This window comes from Natator depressus, chromosome 11 (genome assembly GCF_965152275.1).
Source record: "Natator depressus isolate rNatDep1 chromosome 11, rNatDep2.hap1, whole genome shotgun sequence".
Classification (NCBI taxonomy): domain Eukaryota; kingdom Metazoa; phylum Chordata; order Testudines; family Cheloniidae; genus Natator; species Natator depressus.
The window spans coordinates 51,538,250-51,563,098 of record NC_134244.1 but is presented as its reverse complement, the minus strand read 5'-3'; the positions used below and the strand labels follow the sequence as shown (position 1 = coordinate 51,563,098).

The 24,849-nt window shown below is 41.3% G+C and overlaps 2 protein-coding genes across 2 annotated transcripts in view; one reads left to right on the top strand and one right to left on the bottom strand.

The window, feature by feature from the left end:
* PMS1 (PMS1 homolog 1, mismatch repair system component) overlaps window positions 1–11,160 on the bottom strand; it is an 89,087-nt gene extending 77,927 nt beyond the window's left edge. Inside the window, exons 1-2 of the mRNA XM_074967773.1 lie at window positions 11,069–11,160; window positions 7,466–7,622 (exon numbers count right to left, since the gene is read on the bottom strand). Of these exons, the coding sequence (XP_074823874.1) occupies window positions 7,466–7,597 (132 nt within the window). The 5' untranslated portion in view covers window positions 7,598–7,622; window positions 11,069–11,160. The remainder of the gene's footprint in view (window positions 1–7,465; window positions 7,623–11,068) is intronic.
* Window positions 11,161–11,194: 34 nt separating this feature from the next.
* On the top strand, window positions 11,195–23,588 carry ORMDL1 (ORMDL sphingolipid biosynthesis regulator 1). Its single transcript, XM_074967772.1, has 4 exons — window positions 11,195–11,324; window positions 15,756–15,935; window positions 18,166–18,317; window positions 20,525–23,588. The coding sequence occupies exons 2-4, from the start codon at window positions 15,762–15,764 to the stop codon at window positions 20,658–20,660; spliced, it is 462 nt and encodes a 153-aa protein (XP_074823873.1). The 5' UTR covers window positions 11,195–11,324; window positions 15,756–15,761; the 3' UTR covers window positions 20,661–23,588.
* Window positions 23,589–24,849: the final 1,261 nt, after the last annotated feature.

Genomic DNA, 24,849 nt, shown 5'->3' with positions numbered 1-24,849 from the left:
AGGATTTTTTAAAATGACATCTGTGTACTTTTTTGCTTCTTTATGGGATATAGAGAAGGTCTGGATGTTGGGGAGCGGAGGGGGAGGCAAAGGTTACATTTTTGTTTTGCTCATCTCTTCATCTTAGAGACATCAAGAATATGAAGTCATCTCTCCCTCTGCTTTTAATGGGGGACCTATGAGAGGTATCTGTGATATTTATTATAACCTCTGGCAACTTTAATTGAAAGGGGCAAGGATGTTGAATCTTGAACAAAAGCTTGCTTTATTCAAAACATTAATCATGGGATTTATATTGGTGTTAATAAAAACAAAACACTAACAATCTGACTACAAATTCATACTCCTCTCATTGTTCAACATTCACACTCTTTGCTTTTATGAGATTACCATTTCACTAGTTCTCCTGTCATCACAGAGTAGTCCATCTTACACCAAACCTGATGTTCTGCGTAAGTGGCCAGAGGAGCGGCAGTGGGGACTTAAAGTTTCAGGCTTTCTTTATAGATCAGAAAGAAACTTTTTTTTCCTTTTGTAGGTTGCCTTTAATGAAAAAAATTTTTTTTTAAAAAGAATGAACAGTGGATCGTGCTGTACAATTTTTTGTCAAAATGATGCCTTAAATACACTCAAATAAGTCCAATGTGATAGATTCAAAAGACTTGTTAAATATCCCTCTAAATGGCAGATGGCCCTTCAAACAAACAGGACTGAACATATATATAGTTTTCTTGCTGGGAGAAGTTTTTCCACTATTTTAATTTTGAGATGACAAATATTAACGTCTAACAAAAAAAATAATATTAAAAAGATGCAGGTCTAAAATCATAAATAACTAAACCAAGATGGCTAAATTAAAGAAGGAGCTTAAATGAGAGGAACCACGTGACTCGGGGGCGTTGTAACAAAGTTTTGCTGTTTGCTGTACTGTAATTTGGATATAACAAAACAAAATGTTATAATGCAGGTTACTCAAACCACAAGCAAGGAGATTCACAGTCAAAGAACAACAGGCTCTCTAAATCAACCTGTTTCTCCCATTTATTGAATGGCTCTCTGAACAGATTATGATCTAATATACAAGAGTACACAGCACAACAGGTTGAGTTAAAACTAGTGTGATAATTTTAAAAGAAATCAGCACTGATAAGCTACAATATCTTGGATCAGCACTTCCCATACTGGTTCATAGACCATGTGGTCCACAGAACAATTGCCTGTGGTCTATGAAAGCTCACTGGCTGAATAGTACTGACTTTTTCTCTTGTTTCGAGCTGCTAAAATGCACTGAAGACATTTCTAGCACTACTTTTCCATGTAAACAACTGCCATAAGTGCCACAGGGATGTTATGCAATCCTAAAATGGGAGGGAAGGTATCCAAAAACAATCTCTTTATTGAGATATTGTCTGCACTAAGGAACAATTTAAGAACCCCTGAAATAGAATTATTATATAATTATATCTATAAAAACAAATGGGCACATCAGGTTTTAGAATCCCTGTTTCCTTAGGTTTCAGAGTAACAGCCGTGTTAGTCTGTATTCGCAAAAAGAAAAGGAGTACTTGTGGCACCTTAGAGACTAACCAATTTATTTGAGCATAAGCTTTCGTGAGCTACAGCTCACTTCATTCCCCGCTGTATTTTCCTCTGCATGCATCCGATGAAGTGAGTTGTAGCTCATGAAAGCTTATGCTCAAATAAATTTCTTAGTCTCTAAGGTGCCACAAGTCCTCCTTTTCTTTTTGCGGATACAGACTAATATGGCTGCTACTCTGAAACCTGTCAGTTAGTCTGGATCTCCTACTACAAAGCTAACTGACAGGTTTCAGAGTAGCAGCCATATTAGTCTGTATCCGCAAAAAGAAAAGGAGGACTTGTGGCACCTTAGAGACTAAGAAATTTATTTGAGCATAAGCTTTCATGAGCTACAACTCACTTCATCGGATGCATGCAGAGGAAAATACAGTGGGGAGATTTTATATACACAGAGAACATGAAACAATGGGTGTTACCATACACGCTGTAACAAGAGTGATCAGGTAAGGTGAGCTATTACCAGCAGGAGAGCGGGGGGTGGGGGGCTTTTTGTAGTGATAATCAAGGTGGGCCATTTTCAGCAGTTGACAAGAACGTCTGAGGAACAGTGGGGGGGGGGGGAGATAAACATGGGGAAATAGTTTTACTTTGTGTAATGACACATCCACTCCCAGTCTTTATTCAAGCCAAAGTTAATTGTATCCAGTTTGCAAAATTAATTCCAATTCAGCAGTCTCTCGTTGGAGTCTGTTTTTGAAGTTTTTTTGTTGAAGAATTGCCACTTTTAGGTCTGTAATCGAGTGACCAAAGAGACTGAAGTATTCTCCGACTGGTTTTTGAATGTTATAATTCTTGACGTCTGATTTGTGTCCATTTATTCTTTTACGTAGAGACTGTCCAGTTTGGCCAATGTACATGGCAGAGGGGGATTGCTGGCACATTATCAGTATCATTAGTAATTAGTAATATCATTAGTATTAGTAATTAATTAGTTATTAGTATTAGTAACTAGATATTAGTAATATCATTAATAAGACAGCCATTACCTTATTAATTCCGTATCATTCCCATGCTTCCCCATTGTGAGCAACATTATCTGATTTATATTAATTTTTTTGTTATATCTGACACACTGTAACCTGTTCATCTTGGTTTCCATTTCTTTGTAATTAGAATAATATAACACTACTACTTTATAGTTCTATAGAACCTTCATTAAAAGACAGCAGAGAGCTGAACAAGCATTAATTAGTTAAATCTCCTCCTGACGTAGCTACGTTTTAATACTACCACTTTATAGATGGAGAAACTGAAGCAAGGAGAGGCCTCAGTGATTTGTCCAAGGTCATTCAACAAATCAGTAGCAGAGCCGCAAATAACATCCACATCTCCTAAGTCTCATCTCCAGGCTTTAGTCACAAGAACATTTTACTTCATCTTTTATTTTACATTACAGTTTTATTTTAAGGATAGTGTTTTCCTTTGTGGATTTAAGTCAGACTTCCATCATTATTGCAAAATTGTTTCTTTTTTCTCATTTTTAAGATGTTATTCAAAAAGGTGACATACAGACAGCTCTGAAAACTAAGGCCATGTGTACAATAGTGAGCTTACAATGGCATGGCTGTAAAGATGCAGCTGCGCTGCTGTAAGATCGCTCGTGTAGCCACTCTATGCCAATGGGAAAGCTCTCTCGTTGACATCATAAAACCACCTCCACGAGCAGCGGTAGCTATGTTGGCGGGAGAAGCTTCTCCTGCTGACATAGCGCTGCCCACACTGGCGCTTCTGTGGTGTAAATTATGTTGCTCGGGGGTATTTTTTTCACACCCCTGAGCGACGTAAGTTATACTGACAAAATTGGTATTGTAGATATGGCCTATGTCTTCTCTTTATTCAGAGGTATCGCACATGCAGTGGCAATGTAACACTGCCCCATCAATGAACTAACATGCTTCAGACCTGACCTGGAGCAAACAAATCAAGAGGGTAGCAGAGACTGAATCTTGGGCTAGCTGCTGAGACAGTGATAGCCAACAACAAAGCCAACTCTGATGTATACACTTGTCCATTAGGAACTGGACTGCTACCATCAACTCATTGTGTGTCAATAAATAGAAATCAGGTGGCAACTTTCAGAAATTCCCTTGGTTGAATTCCAGACAGTGACCTAGCAATGAAATATAGACACAAACCAGATTATGCAAATTGCTCTGGGAATTTATGCAGAACTCCAGTGTGAGCAGATGCCTTTCCCAACCTTCTCTAAAAGAAAGTCTGAACACACTGTAGTCAAAAACTAACCCCCCACTCCCTGGGGCTTAGCTTTATTAAACAAGAAACTAACAATAAAATAACAGTTACTTAAGCTTTCTTGCCAGGCTTGGTTGCGCTAAAGGTTCTTATATCAGGACTGTTTAATCCACACCCTAGAGGGGTTCTCAGAACAAAATTTTTGGTGGCCTCAGAATGCCGCCACCAACTCTTGCTGGTGGCCACTCTGACAAATTTTCCTAAAATACTTCATTAACTTTAGGAAAAACAAATAAATATGCACATATACATGTCCAAATCATAACTTATTTATGTAGGAGTTTTTTGCAGACTCAATAATAATGTACAGTTGTAAGTTGGTGCCCCTGGCCCTAGTGCCTTTCCCTGTCCTCCTCAGATCCCCCTGATCCCTGCTGTCTTCACCCACTCCCCTAGTCTCCCCATCACCCTCACAGGCCCCGCTACTTCCTCCCCACATTGCCCTGAGCTCACTTCCATGGCCTCACATCCCAGGCTCACCCCACTCCTTGCCTCTTGACCATGACGCCTAGTAAGACTGGCCCTGCTGAAGCTCCGCCCCCCTGGGCTGAAGCCCAGAACCAGACCCCCATGGCTGAAGCTGGCGGGAGAGGGGGCTGAAGCCCATCCCCGGAGTCCCTTGGCTTTGCCCCTTCTCCCATCTCTAGCCAGGAGGCTATCATGGCCGCAGGAAAAACCCCTGGTGGCGGCATTTGAGAAACGCTGCCCTAGACACTACCTATCCAAAGAGCCACTCCCGCCTCCATTGTATCTGGTTGGACTAACAAGCCACCTATTTCAGTGAGTCTGATGAACCCACCCACAGCTTTCCCCGTTAACAGGGTGGTATGTTTCAGGCAAACACCATCAGTGTAGGACATGGAATTTCAGAAAAGCCAGAGCTTGTAAAAAAACAAATTTTAGGACATTTCCAAATTTTGGATAATCAGAGTTAAACTGTATCTGTCACCTAAGCCACCTAGTCCGCCTTACACTGGAATCCTTACTCACACAAAGTAGTTTCCTTGAAACAAGTAAAGATTACTCCTGTGAACAAGGTTTGCAATACTACGCCATTAATTTTCTTCAGAGGCGAAGGTAAGACTCTTCTTGTAAGGATTACTCCTATAAATGAGAAATTGGGCCCTTAATATTCTTTGGAAGAGGAAAGGTTTGAAAAGTAATTTTGTAACAGTTTCATGCTCTCTGCTGCACTCTGGAACCTATGCAGAGTTAGCGTAATTGTGGGCATGCATTATGTTTTCAATCTTATTTAAATTATGGCCAATAAAAATAGTATGTTAATATAAAGTATTCTTATTTCACAAAAAAACAACCCCAAAATAATGAGAATCCATGGTGTTATAATGTGTGACTGTACAAAGAGCCTCCAGTGCCTCCATAAAATCTTGATCAGAAACTTTGTTTCGAGTTATTAAAATCCAGATTAATCTAGGGCATCTCCACTGGATTGCTGATTCAAATACTTCCTGTTGTAAAGAAACTTCTAGGTATTTTGCAGTACAATTTCTTTGGATTTGGGTTGAGCTCTCTGCATCTATGGTAGCAGAACAGTATCTTAAGGTGACAAAGTTAGGTTTTTTTCTGTTTAAGTTTTAGCCCATATGACTCATTGAGATACTGGGGTAATGGGTGAACTACAAACCACAACCTGATATTCAGACCCATGTTGCCAGTGGCTAGTGAGAAACAGCATGTGATGGTGGGGAGGAAGGAGAGGTGTACTGGGTCAATTGCTGGTGGAAACTGCCAATGTCTACAGTTTGTTTATTAAGCAAAAGTTATGTACACGATTCCTAAAAATCAGATGTCAGCCTGTCATCCCCTCAAGATGATGTTGGCAATTTAGCTCACTATCAAGAAGTTTTGAATCTTCCTCTTTTGATTAAGATCGGTATTAAGCAGGATGTGGCAAGGGAACTCACACAGTATCTAGACCTATCACATCTCCTTGAACCTTGTCACACTAGTTACAGATGTGGGTATGACACAGAAACAGCCCTTGTTGCTTTATTTTATCTCCTTCTTGCAATTGATAATGATGATAATACCAGTATGGATGTTTGATATCTATCAACTGCCTTCAACACCATGGATCATGAGCTCAGATGCAGAAGTGGGTGGGTTTGTTCTTGAGTGGGTCTATTCTTTCCTAGCTGAGAGATCCAGAGGGCTCTTTCTTATTATTGCTGGGGGTTCCTCATTTTCACTCCTCTTGTTAGAAGTACGCTTGATTTCACTACGAGAGATGGGGTCATACACAATAACCACTGAAAATTTCTACTGAATTTCTGTGGGCTTTCACAAGTTTTGAACATATCCAGATTCTGATACCCTTACTCACAAGTGAAATACTATTGTACTCCATGAGCATTCCCAATGGAGTAAGATACATGAGTAGTCAGGAGGCATGAATGATGCCAGTACCTTCAATAAACCGATCATAAGAAAATACTGTGTCTCCATCTCAGCTGATGCAGACAGTGCAAATGAGCACCTTGTTCAGTGTTTGAGGGAGGCTGGAGCACAGATAGGAGATGCTTCAAATCCCATTCAGATAACATGGTGATATTTGTAGTTTAGGGGAAGCAATCCAAGAAATTGGTGGAAATTATATTGGCCCCCATGTCTGCCGCTTGGTATTTGAGTTTGCAATTTGGGAATAACTCAAATATCTACTATACTTTCTAAGAAAGGACATTGGGATTTCTACATTGTGAACAAACCAGTTCTTACAACATGCATCAGTGACATTTTGTACTTAGCAAAGAAATAATGTTATTTTTCATTCGCTGAAATATTTAAAGAATAGAAAATTTTCTGCATCAAGAGAAACTGATCTATTTGCCAAGTTTTTTTTGTCTGGGAAAGAAAGCATTGTTTTCTTCTGGCTTCAGCCAATATTTTTTGGTAACATGCTAACTTTTAAAATATCCTGTTAAAAAAAATATTATAAAAAGGTACTGTTCTGATTAGTACCATCTGAAGACTTTGAAAAAATAAAAAGTTAAATGTTCTAATTACAAAAGCCTGAAAAACAGCCTCTGACATGGCCAATGACAACATTTTTCATACTTGTTTTCTGCTGCATGCCAAGATTGCATCCTATTAATCAAATGTGAAACGTGACAACTATGTAAAATTCCATTGACTTCAGTGAGGCTCTAAGTGGGCATGGAGGTCCACTAGGTGGTTTTCTTTGCAAGAACGGGGTTTAGGTGTTTGCACATTTGTGCCCGTAAGTGTGAAAACTAAACTAGTATGGCCAACAATCTCTAAACCAACCACTGTTCAGGCAGTGTCATTTCTGGTGTTTTTATAAAGACAGATATGTTAAAGCAAGTTTACAATGATTCATTAGGTCTGCTCACTGGCCCAAATTAAGTCCTCAGTTACACCCCTACATGCTCAGTGACCTTAAGCGGGATGCCTAGATGTAACTCTTAGCAGAATTTTGCCCATTAACTTTAGCATTAAAATATACATATTTATAATTGATGTATATTTTTAAAAGGAGACTTTTACACCCTTACATAACACAGGAGAAATTTCCCCAGTATACTACCATCCAGTTTTCCATCTTAAGTCTAACTTAATACCAGAGAAGACTTACCAGTTTAACATCAATGCTTGTGGCATTGGCATCCAAGGAATTCTCTATCAGCTCCTTCACTACACTAACAACTGATGTGATCACTTGAGAACTTGAAAGGAGCCGGACAGTTTCAGCTGGCAACTGCTTCATCCCTGGGCTTTTACAATCAGAGGAGCTGAATGGAAAGAGATAATAGAACAAGAATTTAAAGAGTGTATTACAAACATGATGACATTTTTATTCAATCACTTTTCAATTATCAAAAATGCATTACATTTAGTTAGGTGAATCATGCAATTATGGAAACAGTAAGAACTATATATTCACAAGGAGAGATCTTGTGTAGGGTCAGGCCCTATATCAGAAAAACACTAGTTTGACAGTAGAGAACTTCTACATTAGACAATGCAAGGATTCAGAGTAATACTGAGCAACGGACAAAACAGTACATAGTCCCATGGTTATTTTTTCAGGTACATTTGTTTTCTGTTCAATACTAATGAGAGCACTTACATGTTCCTTGATTAAATGATTACAGTATATGGTCCTGATCCTAAATCATATCTGTATAGGTGGACCCCTCTTGCCCATGAGGAGCCCAGGATTGGTGCCAAAATCTGAAAGTCACAAACCCCTCTTTTTTCTAACCCTTCTGACACTAGGTTTTTTAAAGTCTACCTAAAATTACTGAGATATTACTCAGATATGTTGTGAGGGTGTAACGCATAGGGACTTAACTGGAGTTATGTACAATCTAAGAGCAGAATATGGCCCACAGAGGGCTGGGTTTTGGTCTGTTAGAAATGGTCATATTCAGTGATAGCGTGGACTAGGGCAGAAGCATGAGAAGAGAAGCCAAGGACTCCAAAACTCTAATCCTGACTCTTTATAGACTCACCATGTGCCTTAAGCAGGTCATTAATTTCTGAATGCATCCGATGAAGTGAGCTGTAGCTCACGAAAGCTTATGCTCAAATAAATTTGTTAGTCTCTAAGGTTCCACAAGTACTCCTTTTCTTTTTGAAAACACAGACTAACATGGCTGCTACTCTGAAACCTGTCATTAATTTCTCTGTTTCTATATATCCCTTATATAATAGATAAATATATCCTTTACTCCCAGTAAAATGAGAATAATACTTACCATACCTGCCACAAAGGGGTGCTATTATTACTTATAAAACACTTACATACTGCCATAAACATACACAGTGCTTTACAAATAAAGATAAAGACATATTCCCTGCACTGAACTGTTCACAATCTAACATCCTGATCCTGCAAATGCTTATGCATATACTTACCTTTACATACCTTGAACCTAATTATACTCACATGTAAAGTACATGCATAGCGGCAGAATTGGGGCAATAAGGTGGAGATTAGTTAATGTTTATACAGCTCTTTGAAGATTTAAATTGTTATATACATGCCAACTATAATATTATTAGCTTTGTCTTTAAAAAGGACAGTGACAGAGAATTTCAATAAGCATTTCAAATAATTTTTAAACTACTGATTTTACAGTGTCCTCTCAGACACTTGAGCATTTCCTCTGCCAAGTTTACCCTTAATCAGTTGGTAAATATTGATATTTCCCCACTGTGTTTTAAATTGAAATTAGCATGACTGATTGTGTAAAAACAAAACAAAAAACTCCAACTTCAGCTTGCTGAATGTTTTTATTTGACCATAAGTATCACTGACACTAAGTTCTGGGGATAGTCTACGTTGACAGAAGCAAGCAGTGGACCTATAGAAGGGATCTCAGCCACAGCTATTCATGCACAACAGCCCCACATCTTTCCCCCTTCCTCTGTGAGAGCAGACAACTCTATATAAAGGACACTCCATAGGAGAGTGGTAAAACTCACAATCTAACATAGGGTGCACACTGCCTGCACACTATGGAGTCCAGCTCCACATGGCCTACCTGAAGCAACTATTCAGGGAACAGGGGATCTGTCAACAAACAGGATCAGAGGCCACTGACTTCAGAGGAAGGGGGGCAGCTACATAGACTGCTCCATAAGGACATGGGAGTAGTTCTGTTGCCACTGTGAGCCCCTAGATGGAGGGTTTCTTTCCTCCATACCAATGCCTTTATAGAGAAAAGGGCATTTGGACTGGGCTGTGGAAAGAGGACTGGTCTCTATATATTAGTCACAGAGACCTCCCTTCAACCTGGGCATCCTTCTGCCTGTTCATTAAGAATAGTCAGTCTTTAAATAAAAAAAACAAGATTATTTCTCTCACAGGACAAGGGCAAAGATCAAAAGGTGGCAGAGCTGGACTCTCTGGTGGTTAAACCATACACACTGCAACCAAAGCAGGGCATATGTGGAAACTGGTTGAATTACAATTGTTGTTGTGAGGGTCATAAATTTGAATCTCTGGATTTCTGCGCATGGAAAATCTCAACCATAACTTTAACAGCATGTGTATGGGGAAGGGGAAAGGAGTTGTTACTCCATTAGCTGATAATACAGTGTATATCCACTTCTAAGATAATCGCTACAGCAGTGAGAACTTCATGCTCTGGAAAAACTGTTGCAAAAACTAACCATACACACAAGCCTCTTTCAAGTCCCTAGCCTATTCTATTCTATATAGATTATTATACCTCACCCATCACCATAGTGTCTGAGTGCCTTCAAGTAGTGTGTTGGGTTTGTTTGTTTTTTTTAATATAGATGCTGCTATGTGTTTGTTAGAGAAGGCAGGTCAAAGAAGTGCACCTATTACGTGGAGAAAAAGTTGGTGAAGGTTTGTGATGGTCCTGAGTTCTTGGGGGCGTTCATCCCCATGGTCTGAGACTGACCCTGAAAAAGCCTCTGTTTACTGCATTGTCTACTCCCTCCTCACTTTTAAACCCACATTTACCTGCTTATCTCACACTTTAGTATCATTTCACCCGTACTGCCGTACCTTATTCACATCAAAGTGCGGAACTACACACATGAAGTGACAGCAAATACCGGTGAAGCTAACAATCCAATGACAGGTTTCAAAGTAGCAGCCGTGTTAGTCTGCATTCGCAAAAAGAAAAGGAGGACTTGTGGCACCTCAGAGACTAACAAATTTGTTTGAGCATAAGCTTTCGTGAGCTTTTGTGAGCTGCATCCGATGAAGTGAGCTGTAGCTCACGAAAGCTTATGCTCAAATAAATGTTAGTCTCTAAGGTGCCACAAGTACTCCTGTTCTTTTAACAATCCAATGTTATTTTAAACTCCCTGCACTAGCAATTGAAACCTGCCCCCCTCAGCCTGTGCTCCCCTCTCCACCTCCTGGGCCTTGCCGAGGGATGTGACAGTTGTCCACCTCCGGCCTGGTTCCCAGAGGAGCTGAGGGAGCACCCACGACTCCCGCTACACTCGGCAGAGGCTGCTCGGCGTTTCTCACCATCAGGCTCCTCCTCGCCACCGGCCTTTCCCCCGGGGCCCGGCCGAGGCACTTGTCTCTTCCCTTCCCGCTGTTACTTGTGGCCTATGGCAGAGGCAAACAGCGACCCCCCTCCCCCGCTACACGTGCTGCGCTAGAGCCGCCTTCCGCCCCAAAGATCAACCCAGCGCCGCCTGCTTCCGGGCCATCGGCGCCTGCAGGTGAGCGTAGCGCCATTACCTGCCGCTCCCGCCGAGCCCAACTCCCGCGTCCCGGCTCCGCAGCGCTCTGCGGCGCGCAGGGCCCCAGGGGGGGATCGCTGGCCCCGCCTCGCTGCTGGCCCCGCCTCCCCCCGCCTGCACCACTAGGCGGCTGGCGCGTACGGCCGCAGTGCCGCGCTCCGCAGCGGGCAACCCGCCGGAGAGCTGGTTGGGAGCGGCGAGCTCGGCAGCGGGGCGATCGGTTCGGCGCCGCGGAGGGGAGGCGAGCCCAGGCGGTAGGTCCCCTTCCCCCCTTGCTGTGGGTCGGATGGAGCAGCGGGGAGGAGGGTTGCGCCCAGGGGAAAAGGGGGCTGCCGTAGTTGTGCGAGGTGGTTTGTCTACAACCCAGATCCAAAGGGCCCCACGAAGAGGGCTGCACTCCTGCGGTAACAAAGCAGCAGCAGGCCCCTGCACACACACCATCTCTTGCGCTGGGGCTTGGATAGGGGCCTACCCCTGTTTTTCTATAAAGGCTCCTACCTTTCAGTGCATGGGATCTCTGCCCTGCAGCAAATGGATCTAGTTTGCTGGCGGGCTTTGAGGTCTGCCTTTGCCCTGATTGTATGGCAGATTGGCCCCGATGGAGCAGAAAACGAAACGAAGGTGAAGTTTTCAAATTCACACTGAATGCAGGTAGCTAGAATCAGGATCTAGAGTGGCTATTGTCTGTGAGTGAAGCTGCTTTGTAGAGAGAAAAAAGAAAAGGAGTACTTGTGGCACCTTAGAGACTAACCAGTTTATTTGAGCATGAGCTTTCGTGAGCTACAGCTCACTTCATCGGATGCATTTGTAGAGAGAGTGTGTGTAGTCTCCCATGCTGCAATCTGCAAAATAGCGAAGATGCATGATGAGGGGGAGTAAAGGGTTTTACCCGTATCTGCCTCTCAGCTGGGATATAGAGTAGCTGGCCTCTTGTTTTAACAGGGAACTCATTGCTAGTATATGATAGAAGGATAGTTATTCCTCTTTTCAGCCATTGGCGTCTGCCTTAAAAACTCTGTATTCAAGTGGTCGAGAACTAAAGCATTTTACAGGCCTGGGGACACTCACTGTCTTCTGAAACGTTTTAAAATTTCGTGGGCCAGATTCTAATCTCTATTACCCTGAAGACTATATCTGGAGTTAATTCCATTGGTTTCACTGGGCTTGCTCTGGATTCCGGCGGGTGTGACATCAGAATCTGATCTCTCTTTGGTAAATTGTGTGTGACCATGAAGCTAGAAGGGGCAAAAACAATTGAGAAACACTTAACTTGATAAATGGCTTTTCAAACAGATTAACTGTAGCAGTGGCCACTATATGTGTGTATGCATATGTGAGGAGAACATAAGAATGGCTATACTGGGTCAGACCAAAAGTCCATTTAGCCCAGTATCCTGTCTTCTGACAGTGGCCAATGCCAGGTGCCCCAGAGGGAATGAACAGAACAGGTAATCATCAAGTGATGCATCCTTTGTTGCCCGTTCCCAGCTTCTGGCAAACAGAGGCTAGGGACACCATCCCTGCCCATCCTGGCTAATAGCCATTGATGGACCTATCTTCCATGAATTTATCTAGTTCTTTTTGGAACCCTGTTATAGTCTTGACCTTCACAGCATCCTCTGGCAAGGAGTTCCACAGGTTGACTGTGTTATGTGAAAAAATACTTCCTTTGTTTGTTTTAAACCTGCTGCCTACTAATTTCATTTGGTGGCCCCTAGGTCTTATGTTATGAGAAGGAGTAAATAACACTTCCTTATTTACTTTCTCCACATCAGTCATGATTTTATAGACCTCTATCATATCCCCCCTTAGTCGTCTCTTTTCCAAGCTGAAAAATCCCAGTCTTATTAATCTTTCCTCATATGGCAGCCATTCCACACCCCTAATAATTTTTGTTGCCCTTTTCTGAACCTTTTCCAAGTCCAATATATCCCGTATTCAAGATGTGGGCATACCATAGATTTATATAGAGGCAATATGATATTTTCTGTCTTATTATCTATCCCTTTCTTAAGGAGGGTGGGAATTGTTTTGCTTTTAAACTTTCTGTAACTGGTTTTTCATTAATCAGACCTTAATGTGAAGTTTCTGTCTTACCGTTGTGCTGTACTGTTCTCTAAGGGTCTAGCTGGCTTGGAAAAGCCCTTATTGCAGTATGGTAGCAAAAGGGGTTTAAAAAAAGAAGTCAGTAGCACTAAATCACTTCTGCCCCATTTATCCCTGCCCAGCCTCAGCACCCAACATGGGAGAGGCAGCATCAGCGTGTGGACTAGAAACACAATTTACCTTAGATATAGGCTGAAAATAGAGCTAACAATTAGAGTTTGACCAGGAGGTCTCTTGGTCAGGGGCCATCTGTAAAAGAAAAGGAACTATAGTCTACTTGTCAGACTGAGGGAATGCACCTAGAGCCCCTGAAATCAGAGGACCAGCTAATTCCTTTTTCCTTCTGAGACAATAAACTGCATGGAATTCAAGTTTACTGTATATGCCTTTCAGCTGACACCTTAGAACTGAGCTCTCACCAGCTTGCATTGACAAAGAAAAACATCTGAGGCTTTTCATAAGAGTACAGATTGCACTATTCTCACTGCCTAATATATCCTCTTTCCCCTCAGTTCCCAAACAACAGTCACCTCTCATATGTGCATCTCACATACACCTTTTTCTGAAATGTGCTGAATGCCATTTGGGTGCTGTCTTCCACTCTAGAGGTGGCTGCCTTTCTGTGGTCTGGCATGTAGAACTTTAAAGTGCATTGAGATGAAAAGTTATATAATATATGCATTCATAGTTTGTAAAGAATAGTTCATCCATTGTGTTTCATTCCTCTTACAAAGTTTCAATATGCCAAAAAATGGCTTGGATTCTGGCCAGAACCAGAGCTCATCTCTGTAGTTGAGAGAAAGAGTCAATCATAGAATATCAGGGTTGGAAGGGACCTCAGGAGGGCATCTAGTCCAACCCCCTGCTCAGAGCAGGACCAATCCCCAATTTTTGGCCCAGATCTGTAAATGGCCCCCTCAAGGACTGAACTAACAACCCTGGGTTTAGTAGGCCAATGCTCAAACCACTGAGCCATGCCTTTCCCCCTCTCTTATTAAGCCAATTAAATAAGAAGACATTGCAGAGGCAAAGGCTTGGGTGATTTCTACAATTTATATACAGTACTAGAACAATTTGGATTCTCCCCTTTAAACTGTTTTGTTGATGGTGGGAACCACTACCACATTCGAAGGCAGAGAGTGTTTCTGATTTGAGCGTTGTAATCATCCTTTTATGTGCAGATTTGGAAATAGGTTTGTGCAAGAACTCACTGCAAACAGCATCACCCCAGATGAATCTGTGGTTTGCAAGATTGATCTGTCTATCTAATCTTGCTAGGCTGATAACTTCAGTTGGCCTGTTTTAGGCGGCGAGAAATATATTTTTCTAGAAAATGAATAGAAGTAGTTCTAGCCTTACAGGCCATGACACCATGAACGAGGCACCATTTTTTAACAAGTGATGGATAAAAATGGAAGACGTCATTTTAGAACCCAGGACCAAAGGGGTGGTGCAGAGGAGGACCCGGACTTCTCCACCTCAGGTGCCTCACAGGCAAATAAATTATTGTGAAGCACTTTTCACTTAGAGATCTCAAAGCACTTTGCAAACATTAAGCCAAACAAAACCCTATCAGGTAGGAAAACTGAGGTACAGAATGCTTGAGTTATTCTAGTAGCTGAATCGTTGGGTGTGTTTTGTTTTTTGTTTTTGTTTTTTTAAGTAACAAATTGCAAATCCCAGTGGTGATTGAACCTGGTGATAGCTACAAGCATGGTTGAGAGGTCTATTTGTTGAGACTATTTCCATCACTTCACACTGATTCAACTTACATTATAGTCTTCAGACGATGTTTGGGGATGTGGTGTGGATGATTGTGTTGATTTGTGTGTGGGTTATATTGCACTGGAAGAGTTGTATGGATTTGTGTGAGTGGAAAATGAGGGGTTTGTGCTGCATGTGTCAGGTGATTGTGTTTGTGTCTAGGGGTGGTGCTGGAAGATATATGTTGATTTGTGTGGGTGGCAGTTGGACACACAGGTGTTGCAGTTGGGACAAATAGTCCACCATGCATGCATTCTCCCTCACACAACCTAATAAAATTGCCACATGCAAATTTGCTGTACAGTAAGGGTGGTGACTGGCTGAATTACCTATGTTGTAACAATGGTCTCTAGGGTACTTGGCATAACATATATACAGATCATACTGTAGCTGTACACCACATAGGTATAATTTGTAAAGTTAAAATGGGTGAGAACTTAAAAATTGGACAGTAACAGACCATGAGTCCCAGTGATGACTCGACCGGGGGATATTATGAACTTCAGCCATGGCTGTAACTGTTTCCATCACTACATACTGACTCTTTGGATATTCTAGGCTTCAGAATGGCAATCCTCTAATCTTGTTGTACAGATATTCAAGATCAAACTATGAGTCAATGTCAGAAGACAGAACTTTTGACTTCAAAGTCCTGTGTTCTACCCAATACACATGCTCTTTCTAGCTATGTTACCCCATTAGAGATTATTTATAATAGTCTCTCTCCTGGTCTTAAAATTAGATGTGAGATATACTGACTATCTCTAATATATGAATCCTGTGATATCAGTCTTCATACAATTTTATTTTTATAGAGCAAAATGAACGTAGGAGTTGCCCATAGCGAGGTAAATCCAAACACCAGGGTGATGAACAGTCGTGGAATGTGGCTGACCTACGCACTTGGAGTTGGTATGCTTCATATTGTCTTGCTCAGCATTCCCTTCTTCAGTGTTCCTGTTGCATGGACCTTAACAAATGTGATTCACAATCTGGTGAGTATAGTACTCTGTCTTGTAACAGACATTAAGAAATTAGCTGGCATTTATGTATATATGTTTGTGTGATGTAGAAGAGGAGAAAGATACAAAGGACTCTAGGTTGTGTAGACAATGAAATCCTAAATGGCCAAACAAACTGTCTTATCTTCTGCAGTGAGCTTACTCACAAGCCAGAGTGTTAGGTATTTACAATGGAAATTTACTGTTTTTAACAAGGGCAAAAAAACAGAGAAGGTAAAAGATGCGGTTATTGATTTTAGTGTTCAACCAAAGATTTTTGAATCGGGGAAATGGTTTAAAATGTTTTTAAAAGGTTTTTAGAAAACGAAACCAGAATGTTACAAATCATAAATGCCAATTGGTTGCTAATAACTATGCACTCTGTTCTATTTGTAAGGAGATGAGCCTTAAATATTAGTGGGAGTAGCAGACATATTGAGGAGAACATACTCTGTGTAACCCCCTTGTATTAGCTATTAATCTAGCTGAAGAACTCTGAGGCAACCAAAAAAAAAAAAAATTACAGCATTTTACACAATCCTAGGATGGAAACATCTACTGGGCTTTATGCTTCTTGTTTACACTTTGGAAGAAGGGATTGTATTAGCTCTGCATGATATAAAAAAGAACCCCCTGTGTTCACACAGGGCCTGATCCAGCCCTCACTGAAGGCAATAGAAAGATAACTGACTTCAGTGGACTTTCGTTCAGGACTATAATTAAAATCTTTGCCCCAGATCCTGAAAACACTTATGCAGTAATTCAGTGGTACTACTGATTTGTATAAAATTACTCACGTGCATAAGTGTTTGTCCACTCAGAGCCTTGAAAAATAATTCTCGTAGAATCATAGAATTTAAAGGTGGAAGATGATCTAGTGGTCCTGAGTCTGACCTCCTGTATGTCACAGACCACCAACACCATCCAGCATCTGTGCGCTAAACCAACAACCAAAATTAGACCAAAGTATGACAGCCCACAGGAGACTAGACTATTATGTGCCACAAGCAGAGAGTGGGAGGGACCGAGGTGCACCAGTGCTCAAGGCCCCCACAATGGCAGGGAAATTATTAAGTGAGATATACCCAGATAATCTGGGCAACTGACTCTCACCCATATGCTGCAGAGGAAGGCAAATAAACCCAAAGTCACTGCCAATCTGACCTGAAAAAAAAATGCCTTCTCTTTTTGCTCAAATTGCCTTTTCTGCCTTAGGATGTTATAATTTTACAGTGATCATTTAAAATTTTATAGATGTGAGTATAAATGTTATGTCAAGGTTAGAGAACCAGGGGCACAGTCCATCAGTTTGTGCCATAATGAGATTCATTTATCTAGCATCCTGAGACCACCAACAACCCAGGATCAACAATAACGGCATGTCTACACATACAGCGCTCCTGTTGGCATAATAAAACAACCTTAGCGAGCAGTGATAGCTGTGTCAGCGGGAGTCGGTGTAACTTACGTTGCTCATGGAGGTGATTTATTCACACCATTGAGCAACATAAATTATGCCAACATAAGCCGTAGTGTAGACATAGCCTAAGACTTTAAATGATCTGCCACTATCTAGGGAAAAGATTGCTATCTTAAGAAAGGATGCTATCCTAAAAATGCAGTGTAAACATAGTTCTATTCAAGGGCTCTTGTTTTACTAACTAGACTAAAAGTTACCGAAGGGGCTTCATCACATTCTCTTCATCACTACAGGTTTCAGAGTAGCAGCCGTGTTAGTCTGTATCCACAAAAAGAAAAGGAGTACTTGTAGCACCTTAGAGACTAACAAATTTATTTGAGCACTTTAATATTGTGTTTTATGACTACTGATTAGCAGCTCTGAACTTGTTAGAGCTCTTATTTACAGTCTGTTCCACCATATAATCTTTGCTATGTAATCTAGTGGATAGGGCATGAGATTGGGAACCAGGAAACTTTGGTTTTAATCCTGGCTTTGTAGTTGACCTGCTGACCTTGAGCAAGTCACTTCACTTCTTTGTGTGTCTTTCTCCTTCCACCCTCATGCCCTCTTCTCCCTGTTTCTATACTTTCTGTCCAGGTTGCAAGCTCTTCATGGCACGAACTCTCTTATTATGTGCCTATAGCTGTGCCTAGCACGATATAGCTCTGATCTCTGTTGGGGCCCTGAAGAGGCTACAGTAATACAAAACATTAAATAATAATAATTAATAATGCTACTTTTTACAAAAATTTCTTTCCCCAGGGAATGTATGTATTCTTACATGCGGTAAAGGGAACTCCTTTTGAAACACCTGACCAGGGGAAAGCCAGGCTGCTAACACACTGGGAGCAACTGGACTATGGAGTACAATTTACATCCTCACGAAAATTCTTCACAATCTCTCCAATAATTCTGTGAGTTCTGAACTGTTAGAATGATTCTATCTTGTGTGTACTTGAAATTTAATATAATATATCTATTTGGAATAAAAACCTTTAATTAATCATTTAGTAATACTTTACATCTGTTAAATCTTTTTCCTCATTTATTTTTGTCTCTGTTTGATAGGTTTACAGAGCATGTGTTTGGAGATTAAATTAGTTTACAAACATTCTTTTCCAAGCAGATTTGAACCCCGTTATTGAAATAGAGGCCCAATTTTGCAAATATTAACAACCAAAAGGGTCTGTAGAATTAGGCTCTTTTATGAAGCTTAACAGTACATTTTCCTCATAAAGTACCATGTGTATGCTGAAAACAGTAACTCGATTCTCAGTATTTATGATTTCAACTTCTGTAAGCATCAAAAGTGCCTATCTCACATTTTCTGTGAACTTCGCCATACTTCTTATTGAGTCTGATCCATAGCACTTCATGTCAGTTTTGCATTTTGCTAGTAGGATTGTTTCTATTTACGCAAGTTATGTAACAGTGTAAATACAATTGATCAAAAACTTCACACACCCTAGCCAGTGTTGACGGAATTGTAATAGCAACAACTATGCAAATAGAAGGAAAGTCAGTTAAGTACTAAGGGACCAATCCTACAAAGTGCTAAGCGTCACCTGCAGGATCATGTCCTACACCGCATTTGAAAAACTTACCAGACACCTAGTAGCCAAAGGACTGAATCTACTAGTAAGCAGCCAGATTTAGTGATAGGTAGCCATCAGCAAGATCCAAGGACAGTGTGCTGATGAAAGACCTATCCTTGTCCCCATCTGCTGAGAAGCAAGGAGCATGCCAGAATTCCTAGCTGCTCAGGGTCTCCAGAGGCTTGTATGGAAGATGGCTAGTTTGTTTTTTGATCAAACTTGAAGCTTCCTTCTGCTTTTCTGGCTCTTGGGGGGAAAAGGTCCTTTCTTGCTATTCTCCACCTTAGAGCCTCCTGGGGGATAGGATGCACACTACCCTTTTCCTCCCTAGCCTTCTAGCTACTTCAGGGGAATGAGATCTGTGCCACTCTGCCCCATCCCAGACTCATTTTTTCTGCCCCCTCCACCCAACCTCAAATTAGTCCAATACCTGCCTCTGGTGTTTGTTCATAGACTTTCTAAGCATCAGCTGAATGAAATTGACCTGATTCTATTCTCAGGATGCTAAATTGCAGCAATAAAACATCTCAGTCTTGCTATAGTTGTCCTCTTCTACAGCTTGTAAAAGTGTTAGCAATAGCAGCACTGAGCTATCTACAGACTTGGAAGAAGAACTCTAAATTGGTTCATACTTAGAAGGCTATTTCAAAATCGTATGGGCAAGAAACTTCTTAAATTTTTAACACTACTACACAGAAACAGATGTCATTGTCTTCTCCATTTTTTCAGGGAAAGCCTCCCATTTGCAAGACGTGGCAAGAATGCAAGAGCATTTTTCAAGCCCTGGCTTGCACAATATGTAAAAACATCCCATTACACCACTTTAAGCAAAGAATAGTCCCCCGCCAAAAAAACCCACGGAAATTCACAATTATGGCTCTTGTGGCTCTTTTTAGCAAAGAAGTAGACTGTAACAGCAGGAAAAAGGGTGAGATAGCTGGAATCCATGGCATGTTCTCTAACTTTTCCAGTCGAACTGGTTGTCAACTAGCTAAATTACAATAGCAAACTTGCAGTGGAAACATCAAAAGGATTGCAGGCTTTTTTTAATACTTTGCTGACTGATCACAGGTCACTCAACTTCAGTGTCCTCTTTGCTTTAGAGGACTTCAGATGCCTTGTCACAGAGTTTATTAAACTAATTAATATTTATGAGAAATTTATTTAGGTTAAAATATAAAACTAATAACACCTTGTGCCATTTAAAACCTGAATTCTCAGCTGGCCTTGTAACTTTTGAGTGTCAGGACCTCAGGTTGAAAGGGTGGGGGAGGGAAAATCTAGCTTTTGTTTTTCAGAAACGTGACCCTAGGGTTGTGGGAGAAAGATACTCGGGCCATAATTTGCAGAAACTATAAAAGCATCTTAAAGCAGGAGAAATATTTCTGTTCTGTCCTCCTCCCTGCCTCCCAAATCCCCTGAATCCTTTCTTAGTCCCCTGATGACTTTACAATTTTTTTTTAAATTCTCTTCATTTAACAAAAAACAAGATTTGTCAGCTGTCTTTACTCCCTTTGTTTCTGCAGGTATTTCTTGGCAAGCTTCTATACCAAGTATGATCCAGCACACTTCATCCTGAACACAGCTTCTCTCTTGAGTGTGCTTATCCCCAAGTTGCCACAGCTTCATGGTGTAAGAATCTTTGGCATCAACAAATACTAATCAGGAGATGTGAAACTGAAGCGTTCTGACCAAAACCTGCCATGGCTACTGCTTTTTCTCAGGTGAAGGAATGGGTAGTCTGCTGTGCCATTTATCTAGTAACATACAATGAGATACTTTCACACCTGAGATCTAATTGCTACTACTTTGGATGCAGTTTGGAAGGCAAGTAGACTTTTACAGGAAGATGCTTCTCAGTATTTAATGTGAATGGTAAATCTTTCAGAGAGAGGTTTTCCATGAGGAACTGGGCAGGCCCAGCTCTAAAACTTAATCAGCACTAAGAGAATACATATGCCCAGCCGACACAAGTGACTTGCAAAGAAGGTGTGAATAACTTAGTTGAAATGTAGGGGCAATTTTCACAAATCAGCCAGATAGCCTTAGTAAAAGCAAAGCAAGTTAATATGTAAACCCAGAATCCTCTGTTGGAGAACTGGTGAGGCCTCATGCTTAGATTATGTAAAAGTAGCCAGTTACTGCTTTTGGATTATAAATGGTTCACTTTTATAGTTTAAGGGTTGTCTGGCAACGCCTAGAGGTAGACAATGTAGTTGTTGTTGTTTTTTTTAACCTGGTAGCTACTGTGATCTAATGGTGTACTTATATCTGTTCCTGAGACCTTAGTTACAAAGACATCTCCAGTCCTATATGTCAATTCAGGGGATTTCTACATCAGCTTGCTAGCCCACTTTTCATATACTAATGAAATACGTCAACATTGTTTTAACTTTCCAGACAGGGCTGCTAATCTGTTTTGAGAAACTAAAGCACAGAATTTCTAAAAACAGAAAACTTCTTATGGTGTAGATTTGGGCAGTCTTCTTTATTTGACTGCTAGGCCATGTTTTAGTGGTTAAGAGGTCTATAATGGCCTTTTTTTTTTTTTTAAGAGGAGAGGCAGTCCAGTTTTGCAGGTTGCTGGAATATCCAGCAGAAACCACTTTCTCTAGCTAGTTAAATCACAAAGTAAAAGCCCAAACTGGTGGTGGGTGAACAACCAAGCTATAGATGTTACCTGTATGGTCCAGCAGAAGAAAATGTAGATGTTTGCATTTCTTGGAACACCTTGACAAGAAGTTCAAGAAACATGCAAGAATCTAAATTTCAGGGGTGACTCCACTACTGTATAGTACTGTACTACCCTTTTGGATAATCAACTCTGTAATTAGACTGATGGATGTATATGCTGAGGCCTCAGCATTTAGTGTTGTGTCTTGAAAAAGAGAGAGGATCCTGTAAGATATGCAGAGTAACTGCCAAGTGAAAACAGCTTAGCACATTTTGAACTGGCTTGGATTTGGGGTGGAGAGAGAGGGGAGACAGGAACTTCCTTAGGTTATCATAAGAACTGTGGCCTTTAGGAGCATGGCCCTAGTTTAAGCCTTGGCTACAGGGATTGCAAGAATGTGTTCATGCAGCAAAACCAACACCTATAGAAAGATTTGCCTTGCAAAATTCAATCAAGTTTTTAGCCACTGGTGGGCGTATTTGTCTCCCTTAGCAGGAGAATTTTTCTGGCTACTTTGGCTGATGGAAGGTTGGCTGTAGTTTGTCAGCAGTGAGCTATGAAACTTCATAGTAACTGAATGGCTCGTATGAACAGATGAATCTTCAAGTTAAACTAATAATTATGAATATAAAGTGATAACTGGCTACTTTAAAAAAATCAAGTTTGCTTCATAGGGCTATGCTAGCTCTCTGAAAGTTTCTTGTTTTTGAAAATATTGTTTTCTATAAAAGATAAATGATAATGACTTTGAGACTAGGAATCATATCAGCATTGTACTTTGTACTTTTGTTCATTTTAGCAAAAAATTTACAGCTGGTGATGTGCTTTTGTAAATAAATTGTTGATAGTAACATAGGATTAGTGTTTGAAACACTATGTAAAACTTGTCTAAAATTGAATAGGAAAACCTTTTCAATAATTGTACAACACATCACTGTACTAGGCTTTTTCCTTTTCTCCTCAGATACTTTTTTCCCAATGGCTTACGTGGTTTACAGAATTTAAAATAATTTGCCCTATGATGGTTTTATTTCTTTGTAGTATAAAACAAGTTGTTCAAAATACACATCTGGCTTTATTCTCTCCTCTGTAAGAACAAAACACTGTGTTACATGGTACATTTTACTCCAGCCAACTATTCAATTTAATGAGGAAACGTACGTACACACACACCCACCTATGTAATTTCTACAGATAGCAGTTAAGGGTCTTGTCTCTTTACATCACATACATTGTAGGGTACAACTGAATGTTTTATTTTCTTCATGTGCTTATATGATCAACTAGTACTGAGTCTGCTTCCAAATTATTAAACACACTTTAATGGGACAGAGTTGTCAAGGATTAAAAAGCTTACTTGGGAGCCTGCTTTAATTCTTCAAGTGTCATCTCAACTCTCAGTAAGTCTGTCCATATCTATGCAAAAAACCAAACAAACATGAAAATAAGGGACAAGGATAATATTGATTACATGGATGGAAGTCATCTGGAAGCTTTTGGCGTATCAATATACAATATGGAGAGCTAGTAGCAATACTTATAGGTTACCTAGCACTCTGTTATAAGAGTCTTACTGCAGGTATCGTCTTTCCTTTATAAAACCCTGCATTTCAGCCTGAATGGTTGAAGCTTGACAACTTCTGCAACGAGGCAGGCCTCTACAGAAAATAGCCTCATTCACTACTCTTACATGATTCTTTGTACACTCTCCATCCTGTGCACTGAATGAGACAGGGACCTTGTGGGGAAAAATAGTATGTGGTGATGTACTGAGGACTGTTGCATAGTGGATATGCATAAGGGGGCAAAACTAAGGTTGCATATGAAACTTTAACTCCATTTCCTAACTTCTGAGTGCTTGACTTTGCAACTTTAACTTTCTTTTAATGTTTTTTTAAAATACAATAAATCCATAAGTACAGACTATGTGCACTAATGTAAATTCTCACAGCCTTTGTAAACTCAGTTTCTTCACAGTTGCCTTCTCTATGCAAAATCCTCCTTCGCTCATTTCAGCCATAAAGCCCCTACCTAATACTAGAACAGTCACCTAACAAATTTTAAGTCTACATAAAAAGCTATACTTGAAACCGTAATCTTGATCACACAGTACACAATATTCTATATCTTGTTAAAGTGCAAGTTCTTGAGGCAAGGACTATATCCTCCTTTGTGTTGAGTATAACATCCAGAAAATAAATCTGAAACCAAGACCCAGCACAATGAGTAGGTAGAAGGGATTGTAGATTTTTTGGAATGAGACATATTAATATTCAAAAGAACCTAAAGGACAGCCAGCTTTGAGCTATCAACTAAATATCATTGCTTTCAACTACTTGCTACTGCTATGCAGTTTGGAGCGGTGCACATGATTAACAGCCTCAGCAGGGGCAGGATAAATCTGGACCATCTCTGATGTACCCTTTGGATGGTTTGAGGCAGGTAGCCCATGCTCACTTAGGCTGTGAGGTGGTGTTCTGCTAGGGGGCTGCGGACGGAGAGCACACCTGCAGAAGTGGCATTGAAAGCTACAATGAATGGCGTCAGCCTGTGGAAAAGCAGAGGATGACCATGCGGTTGGGCCAAGTCTAACTGAACCAGGACCGGTCTCTGGTGCAGTGGTGAGCAGCACTAAATAGGCCCAGCAGAGCCAGCACTCGCTATGAGCAGCCTAAGCAATGGCTTAAGGCCTCAAGCAGCTTGAGGGAGCCCAGTATCAAGGGGGGGGAGATAATCCTCCTTAGGACCCCCACGGTATGGCACTGGGGCCCAGAGGTGCTTTGGGCTTTAGCCTGCCTGGCCCGCTGAGTCCGTGCTGGCCCTATCGCCCCCAGCACCACAGAGCGCAGGTCGCAGGCGGCGGTGCCAGTATGGCTGGTGGGGAAGGCTGAGTCCTAACTCCCGGCTGTCCCGCCCCGGGCCTTGCATCTGTCTCTGTCCCGGCCGGTGCGTCCCAGGCGCTCCTCGGGCAGCCTAGCGAGGTCTCCCACGGCCCCTCCCTCCCCCGGCCATCGCTAGGGGCGGGGTCACCCCGATGCGCCCGCCCCGTTGTAACGCGCCGGTTGATGCCCGGGGATGAATAAAGATGGCGCCCGCGGCTACTTGCTCCTGGTCTTCCCTTCTAGCTGCCTGGACCAAAGATGGCGCCAGCCAGCGGTTCCCTGCCTCTCCCCCGGC